Below are 14,533 nucleotides of genomic sequence, written 5' to 3' on the forward strand. Positions count from 1 at the left end.
GCTTTTGTCTGATTGAAAATGTGCAAATATTCTTTCCCATTGTGTAGGTTGTCTCTTTGCTTTGGTTATTGCCTCCTTAGCTGTACAGAAGCTTTTCAGTTTAATGAAGTCCCATTTGTTTATTTTTGTTGTTGTTGCAATTGCCATGGCAGTCTTCTTCATGAAGTCTTTCCCCACGCCAATATCTTCCAGTGTTTTTCCTATGCTTTGTTGGAGGGTTTTTATTGTTTCATGCCTTAAATTTAAGTCCTTTATCCATCTTGAATCAATTTTTGTGAGTGGGGAAAGGTGTGGGTCCAGTTTCAGTCTTTTACATGTAGACATCCAGTTCTCCCAACATATATTGAATAGGGAGAATTCAATATATGAATATATTGAATATATTCATAAAGGTATGAATATACCTTTCCCCCAAGGTATGTTCTTTTTTGGTTTATTGAAGATTAGGTGGTTGTAAAATGTTAGTTTCATTTCTTGGTTTTCAATTCGATTCCAAGTGTCCACTTTTCAATAGAGTATTTTGTTGTTGTTGTTGTTGTTGAGTTGTTCTAGTTTCTTGTGCATTCTGGGTATTAGTCCCCTGTCGCATGGTTAGGTTTTTAATATTTTCTCACATTCTATAGGTGGTCTGTTCACTGTATTGATTCTTTTGTTGTGCAGAAGCTTTTTAGTTTTCTATTTCTTTTTAGTTTTCCATTTCTCTATTTTTGGTTTTGTTATTTGTGCTTGTGAGGTCTTAATCATAAATTCTTAGCCTAAGCCAATACCCAGAAGAGTTTTCCCTATTTTTTTTCTATTATTTATATAGTTTTAGGTATATGCTATCGGCTAGCATTTGCAGAGTGATGTTAACTGTTATGTTGGTGGTAGACATCAGAGTCTTGAGTGTGATTTTACTTTTAAAGTTTGCTTGCCTTTTGTTATTAAACATGACACTGTCTATTGGTTTGAGAAGGTTTTTTAAGTCCTAAGAGATTCTTTTTCTACTTAGGACTAATTTCTTTTTTTGCTATGTGCTACATTTCTCTCATTGACTGTGTTTTGCACCTAGAGTAAATCATTTTTCTTTTTTTTTTTTTTATTGTTGGGGATTCATTGAGGGTACACAAAGCCAGTTACACTGATTGCAATTGTTAGGTAAAGTCCCTCTTGCAATCATGTCTTGCCCCCATAAAGTGTGACACACACTAAGGCCCCACCCCCCTCCCTCCATCCCTCTTTCTGCTCCCCCCCCCCATAACCTTAATTGTCATTAATTGTCCTCATATCAAGATTGAGTACATAGGATTCATGCTTCTCCATTCTTGTGATGCTTTACTAAGAATAATGTCTTCCACTTCCATCCAGGTTAATACGAAGGATGTAAAGTCTCCATTTTTTTTAATGGCTGAATAGTATTCCATGGTATACATATACCACAGCTTGTTAATCCATTCCTGGGTTGGTGGGCATTTAGGCTGTTTCCACATTTTGGCGATTGTAAATTGAGCTGCAATAAACAGTCTAGTACAAGTGTCCTTATGATAAAAGGATTTTTTTCCTTCTGGGTAGATGCCCAGTAATGGGATTGCAGGATCAAATGGGAGTTCTAGCTTGAGTGCTTTGAGGTTTCTCCATACTTCCTTCCAGAAAGGTTGTACTAGTTTGCAGTCCCACCAGCAGTGTAAAAGTGTTCCCTTCTCTCCACATCCATGCCAGCATCTGCAGTTTTTAGATTTTGTGATGTGGGCCATTCTCACTGGGGTTAGATGATATCTCAGGGTTCTTTTGATTTGAATTTCTCAAATATATATAGATGATGAACATTTTTTCATGTGTTTGTTAGCCATTCATCTGTCATCTTTAGAGAAAGTTCTATTCATGTCTCTTGCCCATTGATATATGGGATTGTTGGCTTTTCTCATGTGGATTAATTTGAGTTCTCTATAGATTCTAGTTATCAAGCCTTTGTCTGATTGAAAATATGCAAATATCCTTTCCCATTGTGTAGGTTGTCTCTTTGCTTTGGTTATTGTCTCCTTAGCTGTACAGAAGCTTTTCAGTTTAATAAAGTACCATTTGTTTATTTTTGTTGTTGTTGCAATTGCCATGGCAGTCTTCTTCATGAAGTCTTTCCCCAGGCCAATATCTTCCAGTGTTTTTCCTATGCTTTGTTGGAGGGTTTTTATTGTTTCATGCCTTAAATTTAAGTCCTTTATCCATCTTGAATCAATTTTTGTGAGTGGGGAAAGGTGTGGGTCCAGTTTCAGTCTTTTACATGTAGACATCCAGTTCTCCCAACACCATTTATTGAATAGGGAGTCTTTCCCCCAAGGTAAGTTCTTGTTTGGTTTATCGAAGATTAGGTGGTTGTAAGATGTTAGTTTCATTTCTTGGTTTTCAATTCGATTCCAAGTGTCTATGGCTCTGTTTTTGTGCCAGTACCATGCTGTCTTGACCACTATGGCTTTGTAGTACAGACTAAAATCTGGTATGCTGATGCTCCCAGCTTTATTTTTATTACTAAGAACTGCCTTAGCTATACGGGGTTTTTTCCGGTTCCATACAAAATGCAGAATCATTTTTTCCAAATCTTGAGAGTACAATGTAGGTACTTTGATAGGAATGGCATTGAATAGTTAGATTGCTTTGGGAAGTATAGACACTTTAACAATGTTGATTCTTCCCATCCATGAGCATGGTATGTTCTTCTATTTGTTAATATCCTCTGCTATTTCCTTTCTGAGGATTTCATAGTTTTCTTTACAGAGGTCCTTCACCTCCTTCGTTAGGTATATTCCTAGGTATTTCATTTTCTTTGAAACTATGGTGAAGGGAGTTGTGTCCTTAATTAGCTTCTCATCTTGACTGTTATTGGTGTATACAAAGGCTACTGACTTGTGGACATTGATTTTATATCCTGAAACATTACTGTATTTTTTGATGACTTCTAGGAGTCTTGTGGTTGAGTCTTTGAAGTTCTCTAAGTATAAGATCATGTCATCAGCAAAGAGGGAGTGTTTGACCTCCTCTGCTCCCATTTGGATTCCGTTTATTTCCTTGACTTGCCTAATTGTATTGACTAGAACTTCCAGCACTATGTTGAATAGTAAAGGTGACAGAGGACAACCTTATCTGGTTCCAGTTCTAAGAGGAAAAGCTTTCAGTTTTACTCCATTCAGTAAAATATTGGCTGTGGGTTTGTCATAGATAGCTTCAATCAGTTTTAGAAATGTGCCACCTATGCCTATACTCTTCAGTGTTCTAATTAGAAAAGGATGCTGGATTTTATCAAATGCTTTTTCTGCATCTATTCAGAGGATCATGTGATCTTTATTTTTGCCTCTGTTAATATGGTGGATAACGTTTATGGACTTGTGTATGTTAAACCAGCCTTGCATCCCTGGGATGAAGCCTACTTGATCATGATGAATGACTTTTTTGATGATAAGCTGTAATCTATTGGCTAGGATTTTGTTGAGAATTTTTGCATCTATGTTCATGAGTGAGATTGGTCTGAAATTCTCCTTTTTGTTTGGGTCTTTTCCTGGTTTTGGTATCAGGGTGATGTTTGCTTCATAGAATGTGTTGGGGAAAATTCCTTCTTCCTCAGTTTTTTGGAATAATTTCTGCAGTACAGGAATAAGCTCTTCCTTGAAGGTTTGATAGAATTCTGGAGTGAAGCCAGCTGGACCAGGGCATTTTTTAGTTGGAAACTTTTTTATTGTTTCTTTGATCTCAGTGCTTGAAATTGGTCTGTTCAGGAGGTCTATTTCTTCCTGGCTAAGTCTGGGGAGAGGGTGTGATTCCCAATATTGATCCATTTCCTTCACATTGTCAAATTTCTGGGCATAGAGTTTCTGGTAGTATTCAGAGATGATCTCTTGTATCTCTGTGGGATCAGTTGTTATTTCCCCTTTATCATTTCTGATTGAGGTTACTAGAGATTTTACTTTTCTATTTCTCATGAGTCTGGCCAATGGTTTATCTATTTTATTTATTTTTTCAAAAAACCAACTCCTTGTTTCATTAATTTTCTGAATGATTCTTTTGTTTTCAATTTCATTGATCTCTGATTTGATTTTGGATATTTCTTTTCTTCTACTGAGTTTAGGCTTAGATTGTTCTTCTTTTTCCAATTCCATAAGATCTCTTGTGAGATTGTTGATGCACTATCTTTCTGTTTTTTGAATGTAGGCATCTAAAGCGATGAATTTTCCTCTCAAAACTGCTTTTGCAGTATCCCACAGGTTTTGGTAGCTTGTGTCTTCATTGTTGTTATGCTCAAGGAAGTTAATGATTTCCTGTTTTATTTCTTCCTGTACCCATCTGTTATTCAACAGAAGATTGTTTAATTTCCATGCCTTTGTGTGACTTTGAATGTTTTTGTTAGAGTTGAGTTCCACCTTTAGTGCCTTATGGTCTGAGAAGATACAAGGTAAAATGTCAATTCTTTTGATTCTGTTGAGGTTTGTTTTGTGTCCCAGGATATGATCAATTTTGGAGAATGTTCCATGGGGTGATGAGAAGAATGTATATTCTTTATCTTTGGGGTGGAGTGTTCTATATGCGTCTATCAAGCATAGTTGTTCTAGGGTCTCATTTAAATCTCTTACATCTTTGTTTAATTTCTGTTTAGAGGATCTGTTCAGCTCTGTAAGAGGAGTGTTAAAGTCCCCTGTTATGATGGTATTATCAGATATCATATTGCTCAGACTGAGTAAGGTCTGCTTCAAGAATCTGGGAGCATTTAAATTGGGTGCATAAATATTTAGAATTGAAATGTCTTCTTGTTGTAGTTTTCCCTTGGCCAATAAAAAGTGACCATCTTTGTCTTTTTTGACTTTAGTTGCTTTGACTCCACATGTATCTGAAAATAAGATTGCAACTCCTCTTTTCTTCTGAATTCCATTTGCCTGAAAAATTGTCTTCCAACCCTTGACTCAGAGCTTTAATTTGTCTTTTGAAGCCAGGTGTGTTTCTTGCAGACAGCAAATGGATGGCTTGTGTTTTTTAATCAAGTCAGCCAATCTATGTCTCTTCAGTGGGGAATTCAAGCCATTAACATTTATTGAGATAATTGATAAGTGTGGTAGTATTCTATTCGTCTTATTTGGTGAGAGTCCATTGCTTAGTTTTATCTTTTGCATCAGTGTGGAGGTTAGGTTCTGTCCTTTGATTTCTGAGTTCTTACTTTGCTGCTGATCCATTGTGGTGGTCAGTGTGCAGAACAGGTTGAAGTATTTCCTGTAGAGCTGGTCTTGTTGTGGCGAATTTCCTCAATGTTTGTATATCTGTAAATGATTTGATTTCTCCGTCAATTTTTAAGCTTAGCTTAGCAGGGTACAGAATTCTGGGCTGGAAATTGTTCTGTTTAAGTAGATTAAAGGTAGATGACCATTGTCTTCTTGCTTGGAAAGTTTCATTAGAGAAGTCTGTAGTCACTCTGATGGATTTGCCCCTGTAGGTCAACTGGCGCTTACTCCTGGGAGCTTGCAGAATCTTTTCTTTTGTCTCGACTTTGGACAGGTTCATCACAATGTGTCTTGGAGAAGCTCGGTTAGAGTTGAGGCGACCTGGGGTCCGATATCCCTCTGAAAGCAGTGTGTCAGAATCTTTGGTGATGTTTGGGAAATTTTCTTTTATAATATTCTCTAGTATGGCTTCCTTTCCTCTGTGGCATTCTTCTTCCCCTTCTGGAATTCCTATAACTCGTATGTTGGAACGCTTCATAAAGTCCCATAATTCTGACAGTGAACGTTCTGCTTTCTCTCTCTTCTTTTCTGCCTCTTTTTCTGTCTGAGTTATCTCAAGAACTTTGTCTTCTACCTCTGAACTTCTTTCTTCTGCATGGTCTAACCTGTTGCTGATACTTTCCATTGCATCTTTAAGTTCCCTAATTGACCTTTTCAGTTCTTTCAGCTCTGCTATATCTTTTTTATATTCTTCATATCGTTCATCTCTTATTTGATTCTGTTTTTGGATTTCCTTTTGGTTATTTTCCTCTTTATTAGCAGTTTCCTTCATTGTTTCCATCATTTCTTTCATTGTTTTCAACATGTGTATTCTAAATTCCCTTTCTGTCCTTCCTAACATTTCTTTACAGGTGGAATCATCTGCCGTAGCTACCTCATGGTCCCTTGGTGGGGTTGTTCTAGACTGGTTCTTCATGTTGCCTGGAGTTTTCTGCTGATTCTTCCTCATGAGTGATTTCTTTTATCTGTTTCTGTTTCCTTGCCCTAATTTCTCTTTCACTTCCTCTTGCTCTTTAAGTTCTTGTGCCTGTGGACTAAGAGTTACAGGACCAGAAGGGTGAGAAGGTTGATGAGCAAAAAAGGGATGAAAGAAAGAGGACCGATTGATACGAAAAAAAAGAAAGATAGAGAAAGGAGAGGGGGTGGGTATAAGGAATATTGACAAAAAGAAGAGAGGCACAGAAAGAGGGAGACAGGACAATATAGGTATACAGTAGGGTACTTTGACACAACCTTAAAAAAACCCCACCTTCTGGGGGTGCCCAGTTGGGTGGTTCACTTGAGGTCAGCAGCTCTTTGCTAACCTGATCAGACACAGTACCCCACCTCCACCCAGTACTATAAATCAAACCAAAACAAGCAAACAGAAAACTTTACGGGGATAATATTGGGTGAAAAACCAAATGATAGCGGTAGAAACACTAGCAAAAATGAAGTTCTAGTTATTAAAAAAGGCAGCAATGGGAAATTATAATTAAACTAGAAAAATTGAGAAAGAAAAAGGGATCTGTATGGAAAAGATTGAAATTAAAAAACAAAAGAACATCCACAACGTCAAAATAAACAACAACAAAAAAAACAACCAAACAAAAAAAAAAGAAAAAAATACACAACCAAAAACATAGCAGTTTGTATATGTTATTCAATATTGTCTGGGCAACACGTGGTCTTCTGGGGTATGAGATGTTAATCACAGTTCTGGTACGACTGGAGGCTGCTGATTTCTCAAACCCCAGCAGGTAGACACCCTAAATCTCTCTTCAGCCTACTTAAAAGGCACTTTGAACTTGTAAACTTGCTGAGCAGAAGCTTTCCCAGCTTTCTCGCTGGAATCACTGCTGAAGTGGCTATCCACTTACCCAGTGTGCCAAAACCGGTATCACTCTGCCCCTGAGGGTTAGGGCTGCAAGGCGGCTCAGACCCCACCCTTAGGCTACTTCGTTGCTGGGTTACCAGCTCCCACCCGTTTCTAGCTCTGCGACCCTGTGGACAGAGCTTGCCGGGGCAAATCACTGACAATGGTTCCGTGTGACCCACCGCCAAACACTATTAGCTCTCTCTGGCTCAGCGGCTCAGACTAGGGCCCTAGGCAACGGCCAAAGTTCTTCGCACTCCCGCTCAGGCCCTCCCCAAGGCAGTTCAACTCAGTGCCAAGTCCAAGGACACCAAAACAGTTCACAGGTAAGGCCTTTCTGGTTTGCAGTCTCGCTGCTACTGTACTTACAGTTGTGGGCGGGTTTAGACGGATTGAACACACGCGACCACTTGCCGGTTTTCCACTGTTTTAGTCCTCCTCTTGGGGTCCAGAAGTCTCTCGCTGGCTCCCTGTATCCTCATAGGAGTGATGATAGGCAGTTCCCACCAGCCAGAGATGCCTGGAGTCCTATCTCCCCAGACTCCACGGTGCCCAGATGCAAGGAAGCTGTTACTGGGCCGCCATCTTGCTCCGCCTCCTCGAGTAAATCATTTTTCATAGGATCAAAATGCCTACTGTGATGTTTAGTCTTTTCACTTTTGGTCCCTGTGCCTCTTAATCTGTACTGTGAATTGCTATGCCTAGGTTCATTTTCCAAAAGGAATTTTCGTTGTTATCGTACTTATATTCCAAGAAATTGTAGCACTGTAACAGCTTTCCATGCTGTGTAGTGAAAAGTCTAAACTTCTCAGGCTGTTTATTAGTTATGTTCCGTGGTGATCAAAGCATATGCCTTTCCATTCTTCACCTCTGTCGAGAAATGTGAAGGCTCTTGAAATCTTACCCTGCTTGCAAGGTAAAATGTTAGCTTGTGGATCCTGGCAGAAGACTGGGTTAGTTGAGAACACTCACAGCACTAGCAGTAGTCAGGGTGTCATACTGTTTCTTGTACTGTTTTCCCCAGGCTCCAGTTCCCATAGGTTGATGTGATAAGAGCCAGGTGACACCTATATGAGAAGTCTGTTGCGTTTCAGAAGACCCTGAACATTCTCTGGAATCTCAGCCTGCTTATTCCTTTATGCATGTATGTTTGTTTGTATGTATGTATTTTCTTTGAGACAGAGTCTCACTCTGTTGCCCCAGGTTAGAGTGCCATGGCCTCAGCTTAGCTCACTGATCAACCTTGGACTTCTCGGTTCAAGTGATCCTCTTGCCTCAGCCTGCCAAGTAGCTGGGGCTACAGGCACTCACCACAATGTCTGGCTAATTTTTCTAATTTTAGTGGAAACAAGGCCTTATTCTTGCTCAGGCTGGTCTCCAACTCCTAAGCTCAACCAATCCTCCTGCCTCTCAGCCTCCCAGATTGCTGGGATTACCAGTGTGAGCCAATGCGCCAGCCTGCTTGACTCTTTAATTGCCCTTTCCATTTTGTCCTTGGATTTCTCTCCACAGCACCCTAATGTTACAAGACTCCATCTCAGAGAGATGAGTTCTTCCCTATCACCATCGCAGACCTTGTCTTTACATGTGTTGATAAAAGCTAGCACACCCTGCATTATGGTCCTCATATCTTTAGATGCTCCACTGACCCTTTTGGGTTTGCATGGTGGCTGCAGTGTTTTTCTTGTCTATGTACACATTTTTTTCTATACATGATTTTGTTTTCCCTGCCATACTGTGCTTTTATCAGTGACTTAGTTGTCTCTGTAAACAGTGCCTGTGCCTGCAAAGACTTCTTTGGTTTGTTTCTTCGAGAAACCTGTAGGGCAGGGCAGTGTGTTGGTTACGAATGTGTTCAAGTTGCAAGGAACAGATAACTAACTCATCCCATAGTAGGTACAATAGATAGAGATTTGTTTCTGTTTTGTTTTTTCTTATAAAAAGTCTGAAGATAATTGCTGGTGTTGATCCAGTTTTAATCAACCCTCTCCTGTAAGCTTCTTTAATGTGCTGTTTTTACCATCTGTAATTTTTTTCTGTATCTGCAATTCCAAATTATAACCATCCTTTAAATTATAAGGATTTCCATGGAATCTTTCCTTGACTCTCCAGGTGAAAATACTCTTCCTTTATGTTCTTACAGGCAATACTAAGTTAGAAAATGTCCTTTATCACTCCGTTATCTATGTATATGTCTTATCTTCCCTAGTGGACTGTAAATTCCCCATTGTGTCTGTCTTTTGTTACCCCCTGCAAACTGCCTTGTTGAAGGTCAGTGAACTTGAATGAATGAACCTTGTGTTTGAGAAAACCCTGTCACTGGTTGTTAGATTTTAAGGGAAAGATACATTGGCATGGGTGTGAAAATGTGGAGTTATGGGTTTTCATCAGATAATTTAATTTTCATCAATTAAATGTACGTATGACTGAAAGGAACACCTTTATTGTATAAACTTATTTGTGAATGCACAAATATTTCTTTAATGCTGTCAAATATATTTTACATACTTTCAAAACATTCTATTAATTACATGTGGAAATAAAATGGGAACTTTTTTCTTTCAGTGCTTAGATGAGTATGAAGATGATGAAGCAGGACAGAAAGAGCGGAGACGAGAAGACGCAATCACACAGCAGAACACGGCGCAGAACGAGGCTGCTGGCTCCCTGGATCCGGGCACTGCCTGTGTGCTGCAGGTGAGCACTTAGCCAGGCGAGGAAGTCAAGTCACTCGCTATTTTAAAAATAATTTTTAAGTTGTTGTTGATAATTTTTCAGTCTTATTTTGGTAACATCAGCTCTGTTAAGTATTTCCAATGGATTTGAACACTGATTATCCTTGCATCCAAATAATTTTTGACGTAAGCAGTGTTTGATTCTTAGTTCCTGAGCAGTGAATATTTGCTGACTGATTAAGTACATTTAAACACTATCATCCATAAAAAATAGCCAAGAAAATAATTATGTCCTTAAATATTAGTAAGTTGAAGTGGATGGACAGTTCTCTCTAGGCTGATATGTACATTAGAATTAAATAGCAAATAAAAAATTGAATAGAAAGTTCCTCTGAAGTCAAATGTTTAAACATAATAAAATGCAATGTGTTAATATTACGACTTGCCAGAAATATATGTATTTCTTTGTAATTATAAAACACTTTTAAAAATGAAATTTAACTCAGTTTCAAAATAGCTGTTATTTTAGGCTCTTATGCACAGAAAATTGGAAGTTGATGATATAGGAATGCCTCAGTGTAAAGCGAATCACTCTACCTGCAGGGGTGTCCAACCTTTTTCTTAGGTCACACAGTAAGTAATGAAACTCTAATGAAAGCTGATTAGCAAAAGAACAGTTCATGCATAAAACTTGTCTTGATATCTGACACACCTGACGCTGCAGACAAGCAGGAAAGTCCTGACAGAGTCAGTGTGTGGCCAGGCTGCAGGTGCCTGCTTATGGAATCATTTTTTTTTTTTTTTGTAGAGACAGAGTCTCACTTTATCACCCCTGGTGCAAGGCTGTGGCATCACATAGCTCACAGTAACCTCCAACTCCTGGGCTCAGGCGATTCTCTTGCCTCAGCCACCCGAGTAGCTGAGACTACAGGTACCTGCCCACCACAACGCCCGGCTATTTTTTGTTGCAGTTTGTCCAGGGCCGGGTTTGAACCTGCTAACCTTGGCATATGGGGCCGGCACCCTGCCCACTGAGCCACAGGTGCCACCCACAGAATCATTTTGTGAGAACTAATTTGGAGTTGTTCTTGATGTGTTATAGTCTTAAATTATTTTTGTAGCATTTTGAGATATTAAGCTAACTTTGTCTTTTCAGAGTTCTAGTCTTGACTTTTTAAATGCATTTTATTTTGGTAGTATTTTGTAAGGAATTTCTGATCAGTACACTATGTCCCTATTTTAGTTATGAAAAAAGATGAAATGTACATCTATCTTGTTAATTTGCAAGTTTATGAAGGCATTTGGCAGAGAGAGGCAAAATACAGAGGGTGCTAAAAAAATGTATACACATTTTAAGAAAGGAAAAAAAGGTATTGAGTGTGTAATTCTCAAGGCACATTTGACTTCTGCAATTACCAGAGGTGCTCAACATGACTTACATTCATCTTTTTGTTACTGATACATATTGAGTATTACAATTTTATTTATTTACTTTATAAAATTTCAGATTAATGTGAGGGTACAACAATTAGGTAACAATGTTTGCATTTGTTAGGTAGAGTCCCTGTTGTAGTTGTAGTTGTGTCCCACAACCAGGAGGTGTGCCACATACCCTTACATGTCCCCGTTAGGTAGAAGCATACCCATCCCCCTCCCTCATCCCCTCTTTTCCATCCTTCCTTCCTCCTCCCCCCAACTTGAATTGAATTAAGTTTTTTTCTCTTATGTGGGCGTGTTTTAAATTGTCTGCTGGCTTCATATTACTGTTGAGTACATTGGATACTTGCTTTTCCATTCTTGTGATAGTTTACTGAATAGAATATTGTCCAGCTCTGTCCAGGTTAATACAAAAGATGTAAAATCTCCATCTTTTTTTTTTTTTTTTTTTTAATTAAATCATAGCTGTGTACAATAATGCAATCATGAGGTACAGTGTGCTGGTTCCATATGCAGTCTGAAATATTTTCACCGAACTGGTTAACATAGTCTTCATGGCATTTTCTTAATTATTGTGTTCAAACCTTTATACTCTTCACTTAGTAAACTTCACATGCACCCTTCCAAGATGCACCCTAGGTGTGGACCCACCAATCACCCTCCCACCACCCTACCTCCCCTTCACTTCCCCTCCCTTGCCCCTTTCCCCATATTCTTGTACTGAGATTGGGTTGTAGCCTTCGTATGAAAGCTGTAAATTAGTTTCATTTTAGGGCTAAGTACATTGGGTGCTTTTTCTTCCATTCTTTGGATACCTTGCTATGAAGAATATTTTCCAGCTCTATCCATGTAAACATGAAAGAGGTAAAGTCTCCATCTTTCTTTACAGCTGCATAATATTCCATGGTGTACATATACCACAATTTATTAATCCATTCATGGGTCAGTGGGCACTTGGGTTTTATCCATGACTTAGCAATTATGAATTGGGCTGCAATAAATAATTTCTGGTACAAATATCTTTGTTATAGCGCGATTTTTGGTCTTTTGGATATATACCTAGTAGAGGAATTATAGGATCGAATGGCAGATCTATTTTTAGATCTCTATGTATTCTCCAAACATCTTTACAAAAGGACCGTATTAGTTTGCATTCCCACCAGCAGTGCATAACTGTTCCCTTTTCTCCACATCCGCGCCAACATCTCTGGTTTTAGGATTTTGCCATGTGAGCTAATCTTACTGGAGTTAGATGATATCTCAAAGTAGTTTTGATTTGCATTTCTCTGATGATTAAGGATAATGAGCATTTTTCCATATGTCTGTAGGCCGTGTGCCTGTCTTTTTCAGAGAAGTTTCTCTTCAAGTCCCTTGCCCAGCCTGAGATGGGATCACTTGTTCTTTTCTTGCTAATGCGTTTGAGTTCACTGTGGATTCTGGTTATTAAACCATTGTCGGAGACATATCCTGCAAATATCTTCTCCCATGCTGAGGGCTGTCTGCTTCCTCTACTTACTGTGTTATTGGCTGTGCAGAAACTTTTTAGTTTGATCAGGTCCCAGTAGTGTATTTTTGATGCAGCTTCAATTGCCCGGGGGGGTCCTCCTCAAAAAATACTCGCCCAGGCCGATTCCTTCAAGAATTTTCCCTGCACTTTCTTCTAGTATTTTTATAGTTTCATGTCTTAAGTTTAAATCTTTAATCCAGTGAGAGTCTATCTTAGTTAAACGTGAAAGGTGTGGGTCCAGTTTCAGTCTTCCCCACGTCGCCAGCTAGTTCACCCAGCACCATTTGTTAAATAGGGAATCTTTTCCCCACTGTATGTTTTTAATTCGCTTGTCAAAGATCAAATAACGGTAAGTAGCTGGGTTCATTTCTTGGTTCTCTATTCTGTTCCATATATCTACCTCTCTGTTTTTGTGTCAGTACCACTTTGTTTTGATCACTATTGATTTATGGTAGTCTGAGGTCTGGTGGTGTGATTTCTTCTGCTTTGTTTTTATTTCTGAGTAATGTCTTGGCTATTGGAGGTTTTTTTCTGACTCCATATAAAATGATGTATTATTTTTTCGAGATCTTTAAAGTATGACAATGAAGCTTTAATAGGGATTGCATTAAAATTGTATATTGCTTTGGGTAGTATAGACATTTTGACAATGTTGATTTTTCCCAGCCATGAGCATGATAAGTTTTTCCATTTCTTAACATCTTCAGCTATTTCTTCTCTTAGAGTTTCATAGTTCTCTTTATAGAGATCTTTCACGTTCTTTGTCAGATAAACTCCCAAATATTTCATCTTCTTTGGCGCTACTGTAAATGGAATAGAGTCCTTGATTGTTTTTTCAGCTTGGCTATTGTTGGTATATATAAAGGCTACAGATTTATGGGTGTTGATTTTGTATCCTGAGACGCTGCTGTATTCCTTGATCACTTTTAAGAGTTTTGTAGTAGAATCCCTGATATTTTCCAGGTATATAATCATATCATCTGTGAAGAGTGAAAGTTTAATCTCTTCTGACCCTATATGGATACCCTCGATCACCTTTTCTTCCCTAATTGCGATGGCTAAAACTTCCATTGCAATGTTAAAGAGCAATGGAGACAATGGGCAACCTTGCCTGGTTCCTGATTTGAGTGGAAATGGTTTTGATTTAACTTCATTCAATACAATATTGGCTGTAGGTTTGTTGTAGATGGTCTCTATTAGTTTAAGAAATGTCCGTACTATACCCATTTTCTTAAGTGCTCTGATCATGAAGGGATTCTTTTTCTGCATCAATTGAGAGAATCATATGGTCTTTGTTCTTTAATTTATTTATGTACTGAATTATATTTATAGATTTACATATATTGAACCAGTCTTGAGATCCTGGGATAAAACCCACTTGGTTGTGGTGTATAATTTGTTTGATGTGTTGCTGGGTTCTGTTTGCTAGGATTTTGTTGAATATTTTTGCATCAGTATTCATTAGTGATATTGGTCTATAATTTTTGTTTCTTGTTGGGTCTTTTCCTGGTTTGGGGATCAAGGTGATGTTTGCTTCATAGAATGTGTTGGGGTAGTAGTCCTTCTTTTTCTATATTTTGGAAAAGTTTGAGTAATACAGTGCTAGTGCCTCTTTAAAAGTTTGGTAGAATTCTGATGTGAAGCCATCTGGTCCTGGGCTCTTCCTTTTAGGGAGATTTTGTATAGTTGATGCTATTTCCGAACTTGATATGGGCTGGTTCAACATTTCCACCTCATTCTGGCTAAGTCTTGGGAGGTGGCGTGCTTCCAAGTATTCGTCAATTTCTGAGAATAAAGTTTCTTGTATTATTCATTAAGGATTTTT

The 14,533-nt window shown here is 38.5% G+C and overlaps 1 protein-coding gene across 2 annotated transcripts in view; it reads left to right on the forward strand.

Annotated features, from left to right (window-relative positions):
• The window catches only part of PAWR (pro-apoptotic WT1 regulator), a 121,798-nt gene that overhangs the window by 70,365 nt on the left and 36,900 nt on the right, over positions 1-14,533 (forward strand). For both annotated transcript variants that reach the window (XM_053585187.1, XM_053585188.1), the window contains exon 3: positions 9,655-9,786. In XM_053585187.1, coding sequence (XP_053441162.1) covers positions 9,655-9,786 — 132 coding nt within the window. The remainder of the gene's footprint in view (positions 1-9,654; positions 9,787-14,533) is intronic.

Source organism: Nycticebus coucang, chromosome 3 (genome assembly GCF_027406575.1).
Source record: "Nycticebus coucang isolate mNycCou1 chromosome 3, mNycCou1.pri, whole genome shotgun sequence".
Lineage (NCBI taxonomy): Eukaryota > Metazoa > Chordata > Mammalia > Primates > Lorisidae > Nycticebus > Nycticebus coucang.